General features: G+C 57.3%; 5 protein-coding genes across 5 annotated transcripts; 1 reads left to right on the forward strand and 4 right to left on the reverse strand.

Moving 5' to 3' along the window:
* Window positions 1-936: 936 nt before the first annotated feature.
* B0H18DRAFT_1045721 (heme peroxidase) lies at window positions 937-6,562 on the reverse strand. The gene is given in 22 exon segments (XM_048030759.1): window positions 937-1,152; window positions 1,171-1,288; window positions 1,344-1,423; window positions 1,547-1,579; window positions 1,715-1,984; window positions 2,045-2,165; window positions 2,210-2,295; window positions 2,345-2,524; window positions 2,582-2,955; window positions 3,030-3,168; window positions 3,230-3,277; window positions 3,355-3,398; window positions 3,542-3,759; window positions 3,958-3,998; window positions 4,022-4,120; window positions 4,225-4,383; window positions 4,458-4,561; window positions 4,623-4,778; window positions 4,835-5,112; window positions 5,160-5,248; window positions 6,252-6,290; window positions 6,333-6,562. 21 exon segments carry the CDS (start codon window positions 6,531-6,533, stop codon window positions 1,171-1,173), a joined length of 2,877 nt encoding a protein of 958 aa, XP_047886542.1. The 5' UTR covers window positions 6,534-6,562; the 3' UTR covers window positions 937-1,152.
* Window positions 6,563-8,288: 1,726 nt separating this feature from the next.
* B0H18DRAFT_1125625 (Longin-like domain-containing protein) lies at window positions 8,289-9,274 on the reverse strand (the record flags this gene model as incomplete). Its single annotated transcript, XM_048035038.1, has 6 exons — window positions 8,289-8,315; window positions 8,383-8,412; window positions 8,475-8,600; window positions 8,742-8,776; window positions 8,826-8,960; window positions 9,037-9,274. 6 exons carry the CDS (start codon window positions 9,272-9,274, stop codon window positions 8,289-8,291), a joined length of 591 nt encoding a protein of 196 aa, XP_047886543.1.
* A 508-nt stretch (window positions 9,275-9,782) lies between these two features.
* B0H18DRAFT_1045731 (uncharacterized protein) lies at window positions 9,783-11,730 on the reverse strand. The gene is made up of 7 exons (XM_048030760.1): window positions 11,592-11,730; window positions 11,375-11,478; window positions 11,065-11,326; window positions 10,829-11,009; window positions 10,711-10,783; window positions 10,470-10,687; window positions 9,783-10,423 (listed from the first exon to the last, which is right to left on the reverse strand). The coding sequence occupies exons 3-7, from the start codon at window positions 11,290-11,292 to the stop codon at window positions 10,011-10,013; spliced, it is 1,113 nt and encodes a 370-aa protein (XP_047886544.1). The 5' UTR covers window positions 11,293-11,326; window positions 11,375-11,478; window positions 11,592-11,730; the 3' UTR covers window positions 9,783-10,010.
* On the reverse strand, window positions 11,578-12,175 carry B0H18DRAFT_1045733 (uncharacterized protein; the record flags this gene model as incomplete). The annotated part of the gene is made up of 2 exons (XM_048030761.1): window positions 11,888-12,175; window positions 11,578-11,864 (listed from the first exon to the last, which is right to left on the reverse strand). Coding segments are annotated over exons 1-2 (485 nt in total), but the record flags the coding sequence as incomplete, so codon positions are not given.
* Window positions 12,176-13,269: 1,094 nt separating this feature from the next.
* On the forward strand, window positions 13,270-13,729 carry B0H18DRAFT_1087825 (ribosomal protein L38e; the record flags this gene model as incomplete). Its single annotated transcript, XM_048032207.1, has 4 exons — window positions 13,270-13,272; window positions 13,334-13,394; window positions 13,455-13,598; window positions 13,686-13,729. The coding sequence occupies 4 exons, from the start codon at window positions 13,270-13,272 to the stop codon at window positions 13,727-13,729; spliced, it is 252 nt and encodes an 83-aa protein (XP_047886546.1).
* Between the last annotated feature and the right edge of the window lie 1,228 nt (window positions 13,730-14,957).

Raw genomic sequence — 14,957 nt, forward strand, 5'->3', positions numbered from 1 at the left:
TATTGGAATTTGGTGGTCACAATGTGACCAGAGGGGGAATGGAGATGAGTGAGGTTGTTAGCAAGGCGAGGAGCTCCTGCTAGGGTTGTTAGCAGGACAAGGAGCCGTGCTATGGGTTGTGGAAGCACTATAAAGTCCTAGACAGTCAGGAGGAACTGAGTCGAGGGGGAGTCCTAGCCTAGTGAGGAGCGAGTCGAGAAGTCCTAGGCGAGGTGAGGAGCACAAGCCGAGGGGAGTTCCTAGGCAAGCAACGAGCGAGCCAAGGATGTAGTGAACCTACTCGGACAGCATGGTGTAGTGTACTTGGACGAGATGGTGGTTCAGTGGTAAGATGAGATTACTTCCAAATATGGAAGTGAGATAGCTAGGTACATGAAGATAAGATATGATCTACACTATCAGTCCATAATCTAATCTAGAAGGCAGGCAAGGTATTGCCTACCCGTAACAAAGGGTGCATCTCTAGGGTATCACAGTATATATACTGCAGATCAAAATACAAAGTGACACAGGGTGATGCATGATGCCTGAGCAACCATCAGGCAGCATGACATGGGTGTTGTAACAATGGCCTCTTGGGTGGTGGGGCTGCTCAAACAGCACCACAGGTGGTAAAACTTTGGTTCATCACATATGGCAGGCTGAATGATGACCAGTGACAGTGTAGCATGTTTGGAGGTCCTGTGACACATGACCACCACTACCTGTGCAGTCCTTATGTTTTGTGTGATAGACCATCCCATAGCCAATGGCATAGAGCTTTGTGTTAAATTAAGTGCCATTATGGTTTCATATAGCTAGCCTTCTATCAAACTTAGCATTTAGGAGGACATATATTTCAGATGCATATTAGATTAGCCTGTGAGTGGTACTCTTAGGCAATATTAGGCACTGTGATAGGTTGTAAGCTGTTGTGTTCAAACCACCAAATCATCAGACAATGTGATTGGTATGTGATACCCTCCAGGAAAACACATTTTATGTGTGTTATTCTTTGACAAAACATCATGGGCCTTGTTCATGGTATTTGATTAATCTGGTAACATTTGGCACAGTGGCTAAGGCTTAGTTCCATGACACAGTGACACAACAATCATGGTGTATATTGCTTATGCTCACTTGCACATACATACCATGTCAATATGTCACAAACTACAACAAGAGTGAAGATCAGGCTCTACATTTTTTTAATACACATACCTCAATTATGAGTGAGATGGGCCATGATGTGACCTGGGCATCAGTGTTCAAATAGTGTGTGTTGTCACCACTGCCAGGGCTAATAATCCTGCAATGCACATCAGCCAAAAAGTGTGCAGGATTGCAGCTACTGTTCGAAGTACCTGTGCAGCTGGCCTGATGAACCTTGTGCTGTCTTGACACGAGGGAGGCCAAATATGGCTTGCAACATGTGAAAAGCAGCCTATGCACAGTTGTGAGGACATTGACATGATAAATAACAAATAACAAACCTCAATGAAAAGATGAGGATGCATGAGGCTTTCAAGTGTGATTAGTGTGTACAAGCATTGATAGTGCATAACACATACCCATACTTGGGAGAGGTAGCATCCAGCCACTGTTACAGAAACTCGTGAGACGGTGCAATGGAACATACAAGAAAACGAGCATACCTGTGAGCCATCTGTTTCGGTAGCAAAATCAGACTGAGACATGGAGCATGGATGTCCGACATACCTAATGCCTCAGCAACCGCTTTGTCGAAGGCAGCATCGGGCCGTCGCGAGCGTGCCAAATGTTCAGAAAACCGCGTACAGCGTTCGTCGCAGAGATAATAGTCGATCACTTGGCAGATAGCCCGGGCGAACGGCATAGCGGTCGGTACAAGCTCCGCGAATACTCCAGCAGCCAAGGCATCGCGTGAGCTACCTTGTGAAGCGGCCAATAGTGTCTGAATGAACGGTCGCTCGTGTTCGTTCTTGCCGATCGTCAACTGCAGAGCACTGTCGGCGAGGCCATTGAGCTGGAAGATGTGCCGATGATTCAACTGAGCTATAAACACATCCTCAATTGATGCACTCACCGAGTGCCCATTCGCGTCTGTTAGAAGCTCCTTCACGTGCTTGACAACCAGGCTTGTTGCACGCACCGCATCTTCATTCTCTTCGAACTCCCGCGATGCAGACGTCTCGTGGTAGACATAACTGGCCACATATGAGCGTCGACAACACAATCAAATCAACCTCACCTGGCGACACTGCGGAACATATCAACCACCTCTTGAGGGCGGTATATGCCACTCGGATTTTCTTCCGTCTTCAACGGCAGCCCAATCTGATCCGCCAGTCAGCGCGCTCAATCGTCGAGAGACAAGTCGCTTTACAATCTCATCGGCAATCCAAACCACCGGAAGGACGTTGATCACGTCCCTGACGACGTTCAGATATTTCGTCTTCGCCCCAACGTGCTCGATCGAGTGAGCCGCGATCAACTTCTCCGTAATTGTCCGTATGACCAGCGCATGCTTGGTGACCGCAGTGGTGTTCAACAATACCCGCTCAACCTGCATCAAGACAAATCAAGACCGAGTCGACACAAGCAAAGCAGAACCACAACTTACCGACGACACATCAGGCAAAACACTGCCCAAGAGGCTCTGCAACCGGCTCTCCATCTTCGCAGACCCATTCAGCCCGTTCCCGTTTCCACTCCCATTCCCCACCAGCCCCGCAGACCCCGGGCCGTGCAGTCCCCTAGCACGAGCAGGCCCAGCCGGCCTCGTCCACTTGTACTTCCCCACCGGCGAGTCCGGCAGGTCGCTCACGAACGCCTTCATCTTCTGCGGCACGATGAACGGGAAGAGCGCGTACGCCGACGCCGCCGGGTACCAATCCGGCAGCGTGCGGAACAGCATCTTGCCGATGATCCCGCCGATCGAGCCGTCCCGCTTTTCGTACATGCAGTCCTGGTACCCCCACGCCGTGAGGTTGAACGCTACATGGACACAAGCACACGCGCGTCAGTACCCGTCGACGGGACCAGACAGACGCGATTGCGGGACAACTCACGCGTAAAGTCCACGGTCAAGAACCGATCCCCGCGTGTCAAACACACCGCGTCCGCGAGAATCGCCCTCGAGATCGTGTATCCCGGGCAGAGCCCCGAGCCGGGCATCGGCACCTTCGCTTCCTCCGCCTGCAAGCCCACCTGCACCCACACCCGTCAGCACGCGCCCACAAGCTACAGCCGCAGTAGATTGCGCACGCACATGCAGCTCGAGATTATCGATGTGGTGGTACAAACTCTCAGCGGCCATCTAACGCACGCATGACGAAGCGGCATTAGCGGCTCAGCGGATCTCGATAGCGACGGTCACTCGGGACTCTGACTCACGTAGATCTTCGGGTCCGGGTTCCATTCCTTGAAGGACTCGTACGCTGTCCGTCCTCACCATTAGCGTCGAGCGTCGCGCATATACGATGAGTTCACTACGCGCAGCCCATGAACGACCTGAACTCGTTCAACTAGCCCAGAATCCCGTCAGTCATCGCACCGTGGCGAACAGACGAGTCTCACCGACATGTGCCCCAGCTCCGAGATTGCATGATCCCCAGGATCTCGATAACCCTTAGCACGTCCGGAATCCCGCGCGCCTTGAACGCGCTCGCCGGGGACTCCGTCGCGTCGAGCAGGATCTTCGCGAGGTCCGCTGCGATCCAATCGATTGTCATTCCCCTCCGAGCATCAAACGGAGAAACAAGGCTGCTCACCATCGGCAAACCGACCGTCAGGGCCACGCTTGAGGCTACGGAACGGTCAGCGGCGCACACCGTACCCGCAAGGCCGGAACCTACTCATCGAACGACCACTGCTTCACGTCCTTCGGGGCGCCCATCATCAGCTTCATCGCCGCCGTCTTGAACTCGTCCACCGTGACCTGCGCCCCCGCCGCCATGTTCAGTCAACCGTCGCAAGAACCACGAACAGTGCACGCACCTCGCGCCCGACTTCCCCTCGAACATCTTCTCGAACAGCGCCTCGATCCACGCCGAGTCTGCACCGAGCTCGTCGCGTGCCACCTATACATCAGGTTGAACTCCACCGCGACGGCGTTCCCCTCGCCCTGCGGCGCAAACTCGTGGTTCGCCTCCCGCATCGTCTACTCCGCCGTCAGCCCTCCTCCACTCCCAACTAAGACGGAACGCACCTCGAGGGGTCCAGCCGCCACCCCAGCCGTCCCGGTCAGGCCCAGATCGCGCCGACATAGTCGCCAAGGATGACCTGCATGAAGAACGCGGTGTTCACGAGGCGCGCGCGCTGGAAGAGCTCGTCGTCTTGTGTTGCGCGCGCCGCCGCGTCCAGCTTGGCTGGATCCACGAACGTCCCGCGCTCGTTGACCGCAAAGATCTGCGAGGCTACGAACTAGCGAGCACGCGTAGCAGGGAGGGGGAGGAAAGGCATCAGAGTGCGTAAGCGGGAGAAAGAGAGGAGCGTACGTTATGGTTCCGGCAGAAGAGCACGAGCAGCGCGCACGTCGAGGGCGGCATGAACATGAGCCGCCTATCCGCGAAGACGTCCTCCCACAAGCGGCCGTCCCGTCCTTGCCTGTCCACCCAACAACGTCAGCAAACGTGCTCCCTCGAACAAGCGCGGACACCTACGTCTGACGCCGTCGACCTCCGCCTGCGAGCTCCCGTACAGCGGGCTGAGGTCGAGGTAGCTGCTCGCAGCGTTGACCGTCCAGTCGCGCGGGTCCGTGTTGAAGATGCTGTGAATGATAATATTCGCGAACGCGAAGAACATGCCCGAGAGCCCACCTACACAGTCATCAATGATTTGTCCCCAGCCGTGCAGAAGTCTGACCAGGACCTACCCGGGTGCTCGACAAACTCATCCCGCTTCAACAGCGTGTCAAACACGAGCCCAGGGTCGGGCAGGTACTGCGGCGGGAGCGGGTTCGTCGACGGGACGCTGCGCGCGTACGGCATGCCCGCCATCCCGAGGGCGGGCGTGAGCACGTTGTAGTTCGCGCCGTCCGCGCTGCGGAACGCGTACTTCGCGGGACTGTTCACGCTCGCCGCGGTCGGCGGGGCGCTGGGGCTTTTCGGCAGCGCGAGGTAGCCGCTCGGAGGGTGCGGCAGGTCTTGTACACTGTATGCAGCGTGAGCGTCAAGCCCGACACGGGGATATGTGGGCACTTGCAGAGCTGGATGGCCGCGTGCTCGAGCTGCTTGGCGAACGCGGAGTCGTCCGGCGAGCGCGCTATGAGGGTGAGGAGTTTCTCGAGCTGGAGGTACGACCATCAGTTCATGACCCGTGCATTGCAGGACTGTAGAATGTAGCCCGAAACCCGCACAAGACATCCCGCCACACAGGAAACGCATGTTCGTGCAAGTCGTATCCTGCTTCTGGATAGCACTGACGGTCGCGACAGGCCTGGTCGCACAAAACGCGCACATCCTGAGTCCGTCGGGATCAGTGCTAGAGCAGGCCGTAGGAGCGGATCTGAGCGTCCAGGCTGACCGAGGCGGGTGCAGCCTCGTCTATGGCTGGCCAGGCCGTGAATGATCCATCACTGGAACCACATCCGTCGACCTACGCCTCTGTGCACGCTTTCAGGGCGATATGGGTGGAGCTGGGACTCTGAGAAATTAGAATGCACTTCGCCAAGATGCTCGCGCTCGAGCGCGATGATCGACAGTCGAAGTATACACGTCGCATGCATGCGCACGAGTCAAGCGTCGAAGCTGCGCTCTTTCCGTAGCCGCAGAGAAGGAATGTAGGCATACGCGAAACTGTGCTCCAGCGCACCCAAATAGATACTGAAGTATCTCACTCGCGCGCAGCCGCCCACGTCAGTGCAATAGCGGTACAGGTCACTGGCGTCAGCGGCGTCCAGGACATGGTTCAGTCCCCCGACGGCAGCGCTGCCTGCTCGGACGCGTCATGCGTCACCACCGCTCGCGCCGTCGCAGCAACACACCAGAGTGGGTCGGAATACAATCATATCTCCCACCGGACACCAAGTTGTGCTGCAACGGCGCGATCAAGAACGGTCCTTAATGATAGGTGACCATGCACGCATGCACGAGTCAGCTTCCATTGGGCCCGTAGACAGTGCGTACTGGTCAGAGATTATCACCGCAGGATGTTTAAAGGATCTCATCCTGAGAGGAATACCTCCAGTATCTCATAGCTTATCTCTCACGGTAGCGTGGCGCGCTCGGGCGGCGCAGCCACACGCGTCGCGCCCCGCGCTACTGTGAATCGAATGCACTGCTGTAACTCACCAGGAACTTGCGGTCGTCATGCCGGGGCCATTCAGGCTCCTGACCGCGTTGATGTATGCGGGCTATATGCGCGTGTCAGACGTGTAATGACGCGTGCAAACGCAGAAGACTCACGAGGTCGTCGGGCGTGAAGCCAGGCCCGCGGACGAGCCTCTGCTGGATGTCGGTGATCCCGCGGGAGAGGAGGGACGGCTGCGGGGTGGCACCGTGCTCGTCGAGGGGGGCCTCGCTGGCGGCGAAGGCGTCGACGGCGAACTTGACGTTGTCGAGAATTCTGCTCATGGTGGGTGTGGGTATTCAGCTGTGCGGGGGCGGTGGTGGAGGGCATGGCAGACGGCGACGGGTTCATATAGGGAGGCGGGGACATCTGGACGCGGCGGATCTATCTGGCAGTCGAAGAACTGTCAATGTCCGGAAAGGATGCATGGAAGGCCACTGCCACGCGACTGTAAGCACTGCAGATCCCTGCAGCCCCGTCGTCCGTGCGCGCGACGTCCAACAACGCGCTGCGTCCATCAGGCGCCCACTATGATCCCGCGCGGCCAGATCACATCTCGTTCATCGAGATCCAGATCAACCGCAGCCACCCGCCCACTCCAGCTTGTTGCAGTCTGTTGCGTAGCAACGCCTCCCCAGCCCGCTCTGCACGGCACCGGCCGCATCCGAAACGAACGTCTCTTCCTTCTCTCAAACACCGTGCACTGTCCACCGCAGATAAGTCTGGCCGCCGGTCAGTGACATCTCCTGACGGCCGCCTGGCACAGGGGCATCATATCATTTCCGTCGAGTTCATCCTGTGCCTCCGATACGTGCACAGAGTTCAATGGAACCCGACGATGCGCTTTCCGTGGAACGCTCATGCGAGGAACGTAGATAGGTACGGAATGGAATCTCGTATCGCGTGCACTTGCCCTCGAGGCGTATGATCACGGAGTACTGAATCGGGTCGAGATGAAGTCAAAGTACAAGACGCTTCCGCAAGAACAAGCCGCCGATGTTGACGTTCATTGAACATCGCCTTCCCCGCAAAAGCTAATTTGTACTGTTGCGCACAATCTCCGGGCTTCGTGATAATCACCAGGCACAGCTCCGTGCGAGCCTCGAGGCTCTGCGCCCTTGCCCATCTGTCGCGACGCAAACCACTCGCACTTCCCATCCATCCATCCACAAACCACGTCACGTCGAAACATCAAATGGAATGATATGAAGGTAAGTTCAAGTGTACGTACGTGATATTGCGCTCAAGCAACCGCGTCTCGCCAGTTCGTCCTCGTTGCCGCTCCGGTCTCGCAGGTCCACAACCAGCGACAATCTCGGAGGCTGGCTAACTGTGGTGTTCAGTGTATGCTCTCGAAGTTGACGGAACGACGGTATCATCCTGCACGAAGATTGAAATATCGACGAGTGATGATGCGCGCATCCTTCATGTCCTACTATACACTGTCTTAGCTGTCCAGGTATTGCGTACACGACACGCTGAGCGCATACACTGCCGGGCGTCCGACAGTGAGCCTTCAGATATTGCCGCGTCGCCCGTAGCTGTTCATCTGCGTTCAGGATACTGGCCTCGCTGTGTACATCCGTGACACGGGCGGCGTGGGACCCTATTGTTGAAAGCCGAGCAAAGTTGAATACCCTTGTGCCCTCGGGCACTCCCGTCCAGATAAGGCCACCGTGACCTATCACTCAAAAGCAATAAGTGCATTACCGAGTGCATACAAGTACAATGCATGTGCAGCACGACCGCGCGACCTGAGTAGTATTTAAGTGTTGTAGCGGGGCGTGCGCACCGACTAACTGTCCACACCCACCATCCCTCTACACAGCACCAGATCGCCCGTCCATATGTACCTGCCCTCACACGGGCACGCGAGAGTAGAGCCCACACGGGTATGCACATGCATACGAGCGAACGCGCTGCGCCCATACCCACGCCCACGTCTAGCAATTACAGATCCATCCCACCCATCCGACACAGCACCGCCGGGCCCGAGTGAACTCTCTTCCCGGCATGTCTCAGCGCGAGCCGGAGCGCGCTCACATGACGACGCAGCACGAGTTTTGCTGTGTGAGTTCACGAGACAGCGGACGGCGTCAGCACTCGCATCGAGGCAGCCAGACGCGCTCGCACCTTCTTTGCGGTCTTGTAGAACGCCTTGCTCTGCGCGGAGAGCGCGTTCGACGGTCGACGAGGTCGTTGATCTTCTCCCCCCGCTCGAGTACGCTTTCGATGTCTTGTGCTTGGTCCGAAAGCCCCGTCAGCGTCTTGCGTCTTTTGGGATTACCCTCCTCGGTGCACCAAAGGACGGAGTTAAGAGACGGGGTGCGGGGCGCGGGCGCTGGTGCGCCCTGCGTGGTGTTAAACCGCCGGTGCGGCAGAAGCATGTTTCAGAAACAACTCGACGCGACCAGCGGAATCCCCGCCATCTAGCAGCCCCCGCTCCCGCTCGTCCCACCCTAGCACACCCAGCTTAAACGCAGCGCACTTACCAGGATGATCTTCGTCTCATCGAGCTCCTGCTGCACTTCATGATCGCATCCGCCTGGCGGGGGTCCTGGTACTTCTGCAGGTACGTGTGATCTCGGGGAAAGAGATCGCGGTGGGCGTGCCGTATGAGGAGACGGGGACCTTGCCATGAAGTCGTCGAGGAGCTTGTGAGGAGGGAGAACGCAGGTCGGACAGGTACTCCTGGTCGGTGACGATCACACCTGCGCGCCGCACGTCCGCCATCAGCATTCATCGCGCTCGACGTCCCGATGCCGACAGACGCAATCGCACACTCACCCGCCAGCTGCTCAGCCCCGCCCCGGTTCCAGACATGCGCGGTGTACTGGTTCTCCTGCACGCTCTGCCGCTGGCCCTGCGGCGTGCGCTCCGCGATCGTCTTCGTGAAGAACTGCATGAACTCGCCGACGCTCGGGCGCTGGTAAAACGAGAATGACGAGAGGTCCGTTGCCGTGCTGAGCGTCGTGCTTGACTTGCCTGGAGGCACGAGGACCACAGAGAGCGCGTAGACCTTCATCGCGGGGATCGCTGTGTCGTTACGGCTGTGGTGGCAGGAGGCTGCTGCTAAACGGATGCGATGGGTATACGAGTCGAGTCGGTGGTCAGGAGGACGGCGACGGCGAGCGGTGCTGCTGCACGATGCGCGTCACGACGGCGCGCGCTGTGACAAGCGCCCATACACGTGTTTATTTAGTGTGCATCTCCGATCGACTCGCTAAGTACTTGTGTACACTGTACAGAACACACGAGCACTGTACCGATTATTTGACTAGCGATAGTCTCCCGTAGGCAGACCCCAAACACGACCTTGTTGAGTGGGGGAGGGCGGTCATGTATGGAATTAGCGAGCGTCATTCGAGTCGAGCGGGCAACCAGATGTAGCATATACCTAGGCACCTTAGTGTCTGCACTAGTGTGACCTGACATGATATGTTCAAGATTGCTGTGACGGTCAGTGCAAGTTCGATCAGAGGTAGACCATCTCGGTCAAGGTGTCCATCACCCAGAGAGCCGAGTTTCACGTTCGTTTGAGCACCATTGTCCATTACAAGGAACAACCAAAACATACCACACAGCACGCTACGAGAGCACGACGAGAGAGCACAGACAAAGCAATGTACAACGTTCGCACTGGATATGTATACCCGCGATCCCGATTCTACGCCCAAGTTGAAGTGGATCCGACTGCGACCTTGAAGACTCGGGCCATCCTAACCCACCGGCATGGCTTCCATGTCCATGACTGACTATCATTAGCTGCCCATACCCACTGCTATCCCCAAGAGTACACTCGCGCCCACCAGTCCCGCCGAGAGTAGATGCAGCGCCCTTTCCAGCCGCCTCTTCCACCGCGCTCGCACGTCAAAGCGCATGTGCCACCGCTCAAACTGGCTCCCCCCGCCCTCGACCGCGCCGAGTTCCACATCCCCCGGTGCAGCAGACTCCTGCGAGCGGGCGAGCGGGTTAGGATTTCGGGAGCACGCGAGCACCGCGATGTCAAAGAGCGCGGAAAAGCAAGGTGCGCCGTCAAGGAACGAAAGCGGGAGGAGGTTGAAGAGAAAGAGCGAGAGGTTGAGCGCGGAGAGGTAGGACAAGAGCGCCGTGAAGAAGCCAGGCAATGCGAACGGTAGGATGCGGAGGCGCGGTGCGTACGTCGTCACCTCGACTGCGCGGGGTGAACTGCGTTCCAGGTGAGGGCTAGGACTACGCACCTTCCTCGAGAATCTCGACGCGCGGGCCGTTCCACACGACGACCGTATCCGTCGCATGTGCATTCTGCGCGGCCCACGCCGGGAGGTGGACCGTCAGGCGGAGCAGCGCCTGATCGTCGCGCGGGCGCACGCAGACGTGGTCCGCCGCGCAGTCCACGGCAGACCCACAACGCGCATAAGCGGGCGCCTCCACGTCGTCGCCGAGGTAGGGCACGGGTCTAGGCAGCGCTCGAGTGCGAACGGCGGATACGCGACGAAGCACGCGGTCGCATTACGGGCGGTCATCGCCGGCGTACAGCAGGCGTCGGACTGGTCTACGGGGAGTCAGCGGGGGACGGCAGGGAGTCTCGGAGGCCTACCTACGAACCATCGTCGGTCCACGCACCACCCCAGCCATCCCTCCTCACTATCGTCCCCGGCGTCAGGCCGCGACAGAAGCGTCGTCCAGGCGTCACTATCGGCGGGAACGCCTGACAATAGGTCGTCGTCTATCTTCGTCACGATCGCGCCAACGGGCAGATACCCTTCCAGCGGCGATCCCTATGCGACGGCACCTGCTAAGCTGATTACGTGCGACTGGCGGGACTGTGCTCACCGGCTGAATGTGCGATACGACGCGCCCCCACGCGCCCACGTCCCGGTAGCCCATCACGCTCAACAGTGCGCGGTCCACGTGAGCGCGTGTAAGTCCGGAGAAGATGAGGTAGAGAACAACATTGTGGAACGCGCCCGAGGAGGCGACGCGCAACCGTGCGGGTGCGGTCAGTTCACAGAGGGCGCCGTGCGAGAGCGCGACGAAGGCGGACGGTATGACGACACTCATTGAGAGGCCTATTGTGAGCACGGGCACGTTCTCTCTGTCAACGCAAGTCAGTACGAGTAGGACCGCCGGCGCGGCGACGTACAGTGCAGCCGTGACGAAGTGCCCAAGCTCGTGGATGATTTGGCTGCTGACAAGGGCAAGGACGAGCAGCGGGATGTGGCTGAAAGGAACAGTCACTCCGGGGATCTAAAACGTCGTATTAGACTTCGTGTACTATACAAAGCGGAGTGGACCATGATATAGCGAAGACCAGACAGATAAAACAAATGCGGGGCAGAGCGCGACGGAATGACACTTACTATCGCGTAAATGGGTATATCGTAGTCAGTCGCCGGGGCGGCGACAGGACTTGCAACCTCGTCACGCTTCCAGAGCCGCGGTGTGTTCGCCGCGATACCAGCACCCGCACTCGCACCCGCCCACCGTCCAAGCAGGACGACCGCCAGCCTGACGACCGTCCAAAACAACACGCCCAACGCTCCGACCATACCAGCGGCAGCGAGTACCCCGCCGATCGTGTAAGCCGCAGTGACGCCCCGGCGCACGTTCTCCCTCCTACTCTTCGCGAACCACTTCGCGAGCGCGTCGGCGCGACATTGAGTTGCGTGGTACGGACGTTGAGGAGGAGCACACCCTCGGTGAGAAGAACAGGCGAGCGGTCGGACGGTGGCGGATAGTACGAGAGCGCGACGCGAGGAGTGCGCGGAAGGAGGAGGCAGAAGGCGAGGTGGAGGATGATCCAGAAAGCGGCGAAGACATAGACGGCAGAGAGAAAGACGGAGACGGGCGACATGACATCGTGTGCGGGCCCGACTGGGCCTTGTGGTATGGGGAAAGACTAGAAAGCTATGCGACCTCAGATGTAGTGAGGCATCGAGACGCGCGCGTGTGGACGAGGTTGGGACAAGGAGGCGATCGTTGCAAGCGCGCTGTAAGTACAAATCCCGTGACATACCACGCCACACACGCGTTAGATTGAGAAAGCTCAATGAGAAGAGACAATCATTAGTGAACTCGTAAATACGATATGCACGTAACATCGATTGCATGACTAGTTGGCCTTGATGGAATACTGTGAGAACAAGCGGAACGGCGTTCGACGAGCGCGAGTGTCCCGGGCGCGGACGATGCCCGAACTTGAAGGGCAATCGCGTGAGGTAGATACACAAATTTCCCCTCATTATATACCCTCCCCCTATCTCCTCTCGGCGAGGTACTGTCGCGGCCGAGCTTGCGAGCTCGTGCCTAACCTCATGTTCCAACAAATACTTGCCAAACAACGACACGAAATGGAATAGAGTCCTAGCACTGGCACCTGATTGATAACACAAACTAGCACAGTACCGTAAGACTATAAGTACCTCCTCTGAATCGAGAAGACCATCATTAATGTCTACAATACTAGCATGACTGAGAGTAGGCACCCCAGTGCATCTCCTAATAGAAGCTTTATACCCGGGCGGATGCTTACTCAGGTACTGGAGATCAGACAGTTCTGTAGTATAATCATGACCTGGTTCGGGCCTCGTCATCCTTCCAATCCTCAATCTTTGTATTCTCAAAGCGTGCGCTCTACAATTTGTTAGTTACATGGTAACCAGCATCCACCTTAAGGAGGACCGGACATTGACGTGTACCTAGCCAGTTTACTACTAGTAAGCTTCAAGTAGTCCGGCCAGGCATAAAATCACGGCCCGATGGCAGCAACATTATCTTCATATAGCGGGAAATATTTAAATAGGAAGTGTCGACAACTTATACGCAACGGTGCAGTAAGTCACGTAACGACAGGCACGGGGTGGAACATGGCAGGCGGACATTCATCTAGCGCCCACAGTTCAGTAGCGATGTGATCTCGGCGTTCTCCGGGAGCTATACAGCTCAACTAGCAAGGTTCAGCCACCCGATCTCGCCCTGCAAGGGACACACTAATTCGAGAGGCACAAGCGCCGCCGCCGAGCAAGACATTCGCCCGCCATGGTACGTCCTCGCCGTCGTCGTGCTCGACGCTCTCGAAACCGCTGCTGATGGCGTCGGACAGCCCAAAGAAATCCGCGATATCAAGCAGTTCATCGACATCGCCCGGCGAAAGGACGCCTCAGGTGCGTTTGACCCTATAGTGCATTGGACCGGACAGTGCTGACCAGCGACGGGGTGTGCAGCGGCGCGCATCAAGAAGATCGCGCCCCGGGTAGCGGGCGGCAAGACACGCACAAAGTTCAAGATTCGCTGCACGCGTTACCTCTACACCCTCGCCCTCGACGACCCCGAGAAGGCGGAGAAGCTCAAGGCGAGCTTGCCTCCTGGTGCGCATCTTCTCCCTTGCTCTTACCTTACTCCTTTCCGTTTACACTGCTTGGATCTTCGACCTGGAACTGACTTTGCGTCTACAGGCCTGAACATTGTCGAGGTCGATGGCACACCAAAAAAGAAGTAGCCGCGCCGTCTCTTCTCTCCACTAGGTGTCCGTCCGGAGGGTGGTGGCCTGAAGATTGGTGTTGGGAGCGGGGAGACAGGCCTTCTCGGACGGGGCGCCCCTACGAGTCCGCTGCAGGTGCGCGGGCGACGACTACGACTGCTACTGCTATTGCTATACTGCCAGGCATCATCATATGGATTGTGTATGCTCCTCTACGACGCTTTTTCTATGCACATACGCAACCTCTCGTGCTCCTGCCTCCATGGCACCGCCCTTGGTACTCGACTGGTGGCGCCTTCCAGCTTCCCACTGACCCGAAGCCTCGAGATATCTGTCACGGCGACACTGACGAAATGCGAAACCGACCCTATGGAACTCGCTGCAGCCGCGGTCCACGCATTTCTCCCCTTTTGCGCAACGGGGCTGACATTCACACAACCGGTACAACTTCACAGACCGGACAGCAGGTATGTCTCAGTCCGTAGTAGGTCCCAAGTTGAGGAATCATTGGATCTACTTGTTATTGGCTTGATTGAGCATGGGCCCACCCTCTCGGCTAGCTCCGTTGAGAAGCCGCATAGAGACAGTCAACGGAGCGACCGTGGTGGGGGTACCGGTTCGGCCACCACAAGCACGCAAATTACCCATATGTCGAGCTGGCGCTATAGCAGACGTCACAACGGATAAGTGGATAGCCGCATCCTCCAGTCCATTATCGTGCAAACAGTTCGCAGACACCCCAAGGCAAGGGTTATCCTCGACATCGTGGTGCCAAACTAATTCTCGCAAGCATGGACAAATCATTGGGAGCACGAGGTGGTTGGGACGGGTTCGTGAAACAGAACCAGAACATGCCGCACTCTGCTGCACAGGGGATCCTCGACTGTCTAGTGTATGTATGAACTCCTGGACGCTCGTTGCTCTTAGACTCACCGATGCCTCGTGCCAACGTACAGGACGTCAGATGGTACACGATATGTTTCGAGAGACCTGTGATGAATACGACTGGGTAAACCCGGTACGGTTATCTTCCGTTCGGTGCAGGCCTTGCGTTCGGTGCAGGCCTTGCACCGTAATCATGCCAGTCAACTATACATGTAGCCGAAACTCAGACATCTCATGTTCGATGCCAGGTCGACACACCCGGAGATTGGTTCCGCCACGCCGTAGTGACGAGGTCCGAACCCGGGCGATGATACGCAAGTTGTAAGTAGTTCCAACTCATAAACTGATATCCTATGTGAAT

This window comes from Fomitopsis serialis, assembly GCF_022376445.1.
Source record: "Fomitopsis serialis strain Sig1Antser10 chromosome Unknown B0H18scaffold_161, whole genome shotgun sequence".
Classification (NCBI taxonomy): domain Eukaryota; kingdom Fungi; phylum Basidiomycota; class Agaricomycetes; order Polyporales; family Fomitopsidaceae; genus Fomitopsis; species Fomitopsis serialis.

Excerpts from the sequence above, each read along its gene's own strand:
- B0H18DRAFT_1045721 (XM_048030759.1), bottom strand. The coding sequence starts at position 6,533 with ATGAGCAGAATTCTCGACAACGTCAAGTTCGCCGTCGACGCCTTCGCC. Across the intron at positions 4,121-4,224 it reads AGGTCATCCTTGGCGACTAT|ACGATGCGGGAGGCGAACCA; the intron begins GTCGGCGCGATC and ends ACGGCGGAGTAG. Across the intron at positions 1,985-2,044 it reads CAGACGCGAATGGGCACTCG|CTCAATGGCCTCGCCGACAG; the intron begins GTGAGTGCATCA and ends CACATCTTCCAG.
- B0H18DRAFT_1045731 (XM_048030760.1), bottom strand. The coding sequence starts at position 11,292 with ATGAGTGTCGTCATACCGTCCGCCTTCGTCGCGCTCTCGCACGGCGCC. Across the intron at positions 11,010-11,064 it reads TCGTATCGCACATTCAGCCG|GGATCGCCGCTGGAAGGGTA; the intron begins GTGAGCACAGTC and ends GCCGTCGCATAG. Across the intron at positions 10,424-10,469 it reads CGTCGAGATTCTCGAGGAAG|TCGAGGTGACGACGTACGCA; the intron begins GTGCGTAGTCCT and ends CACCCCGCGCAG.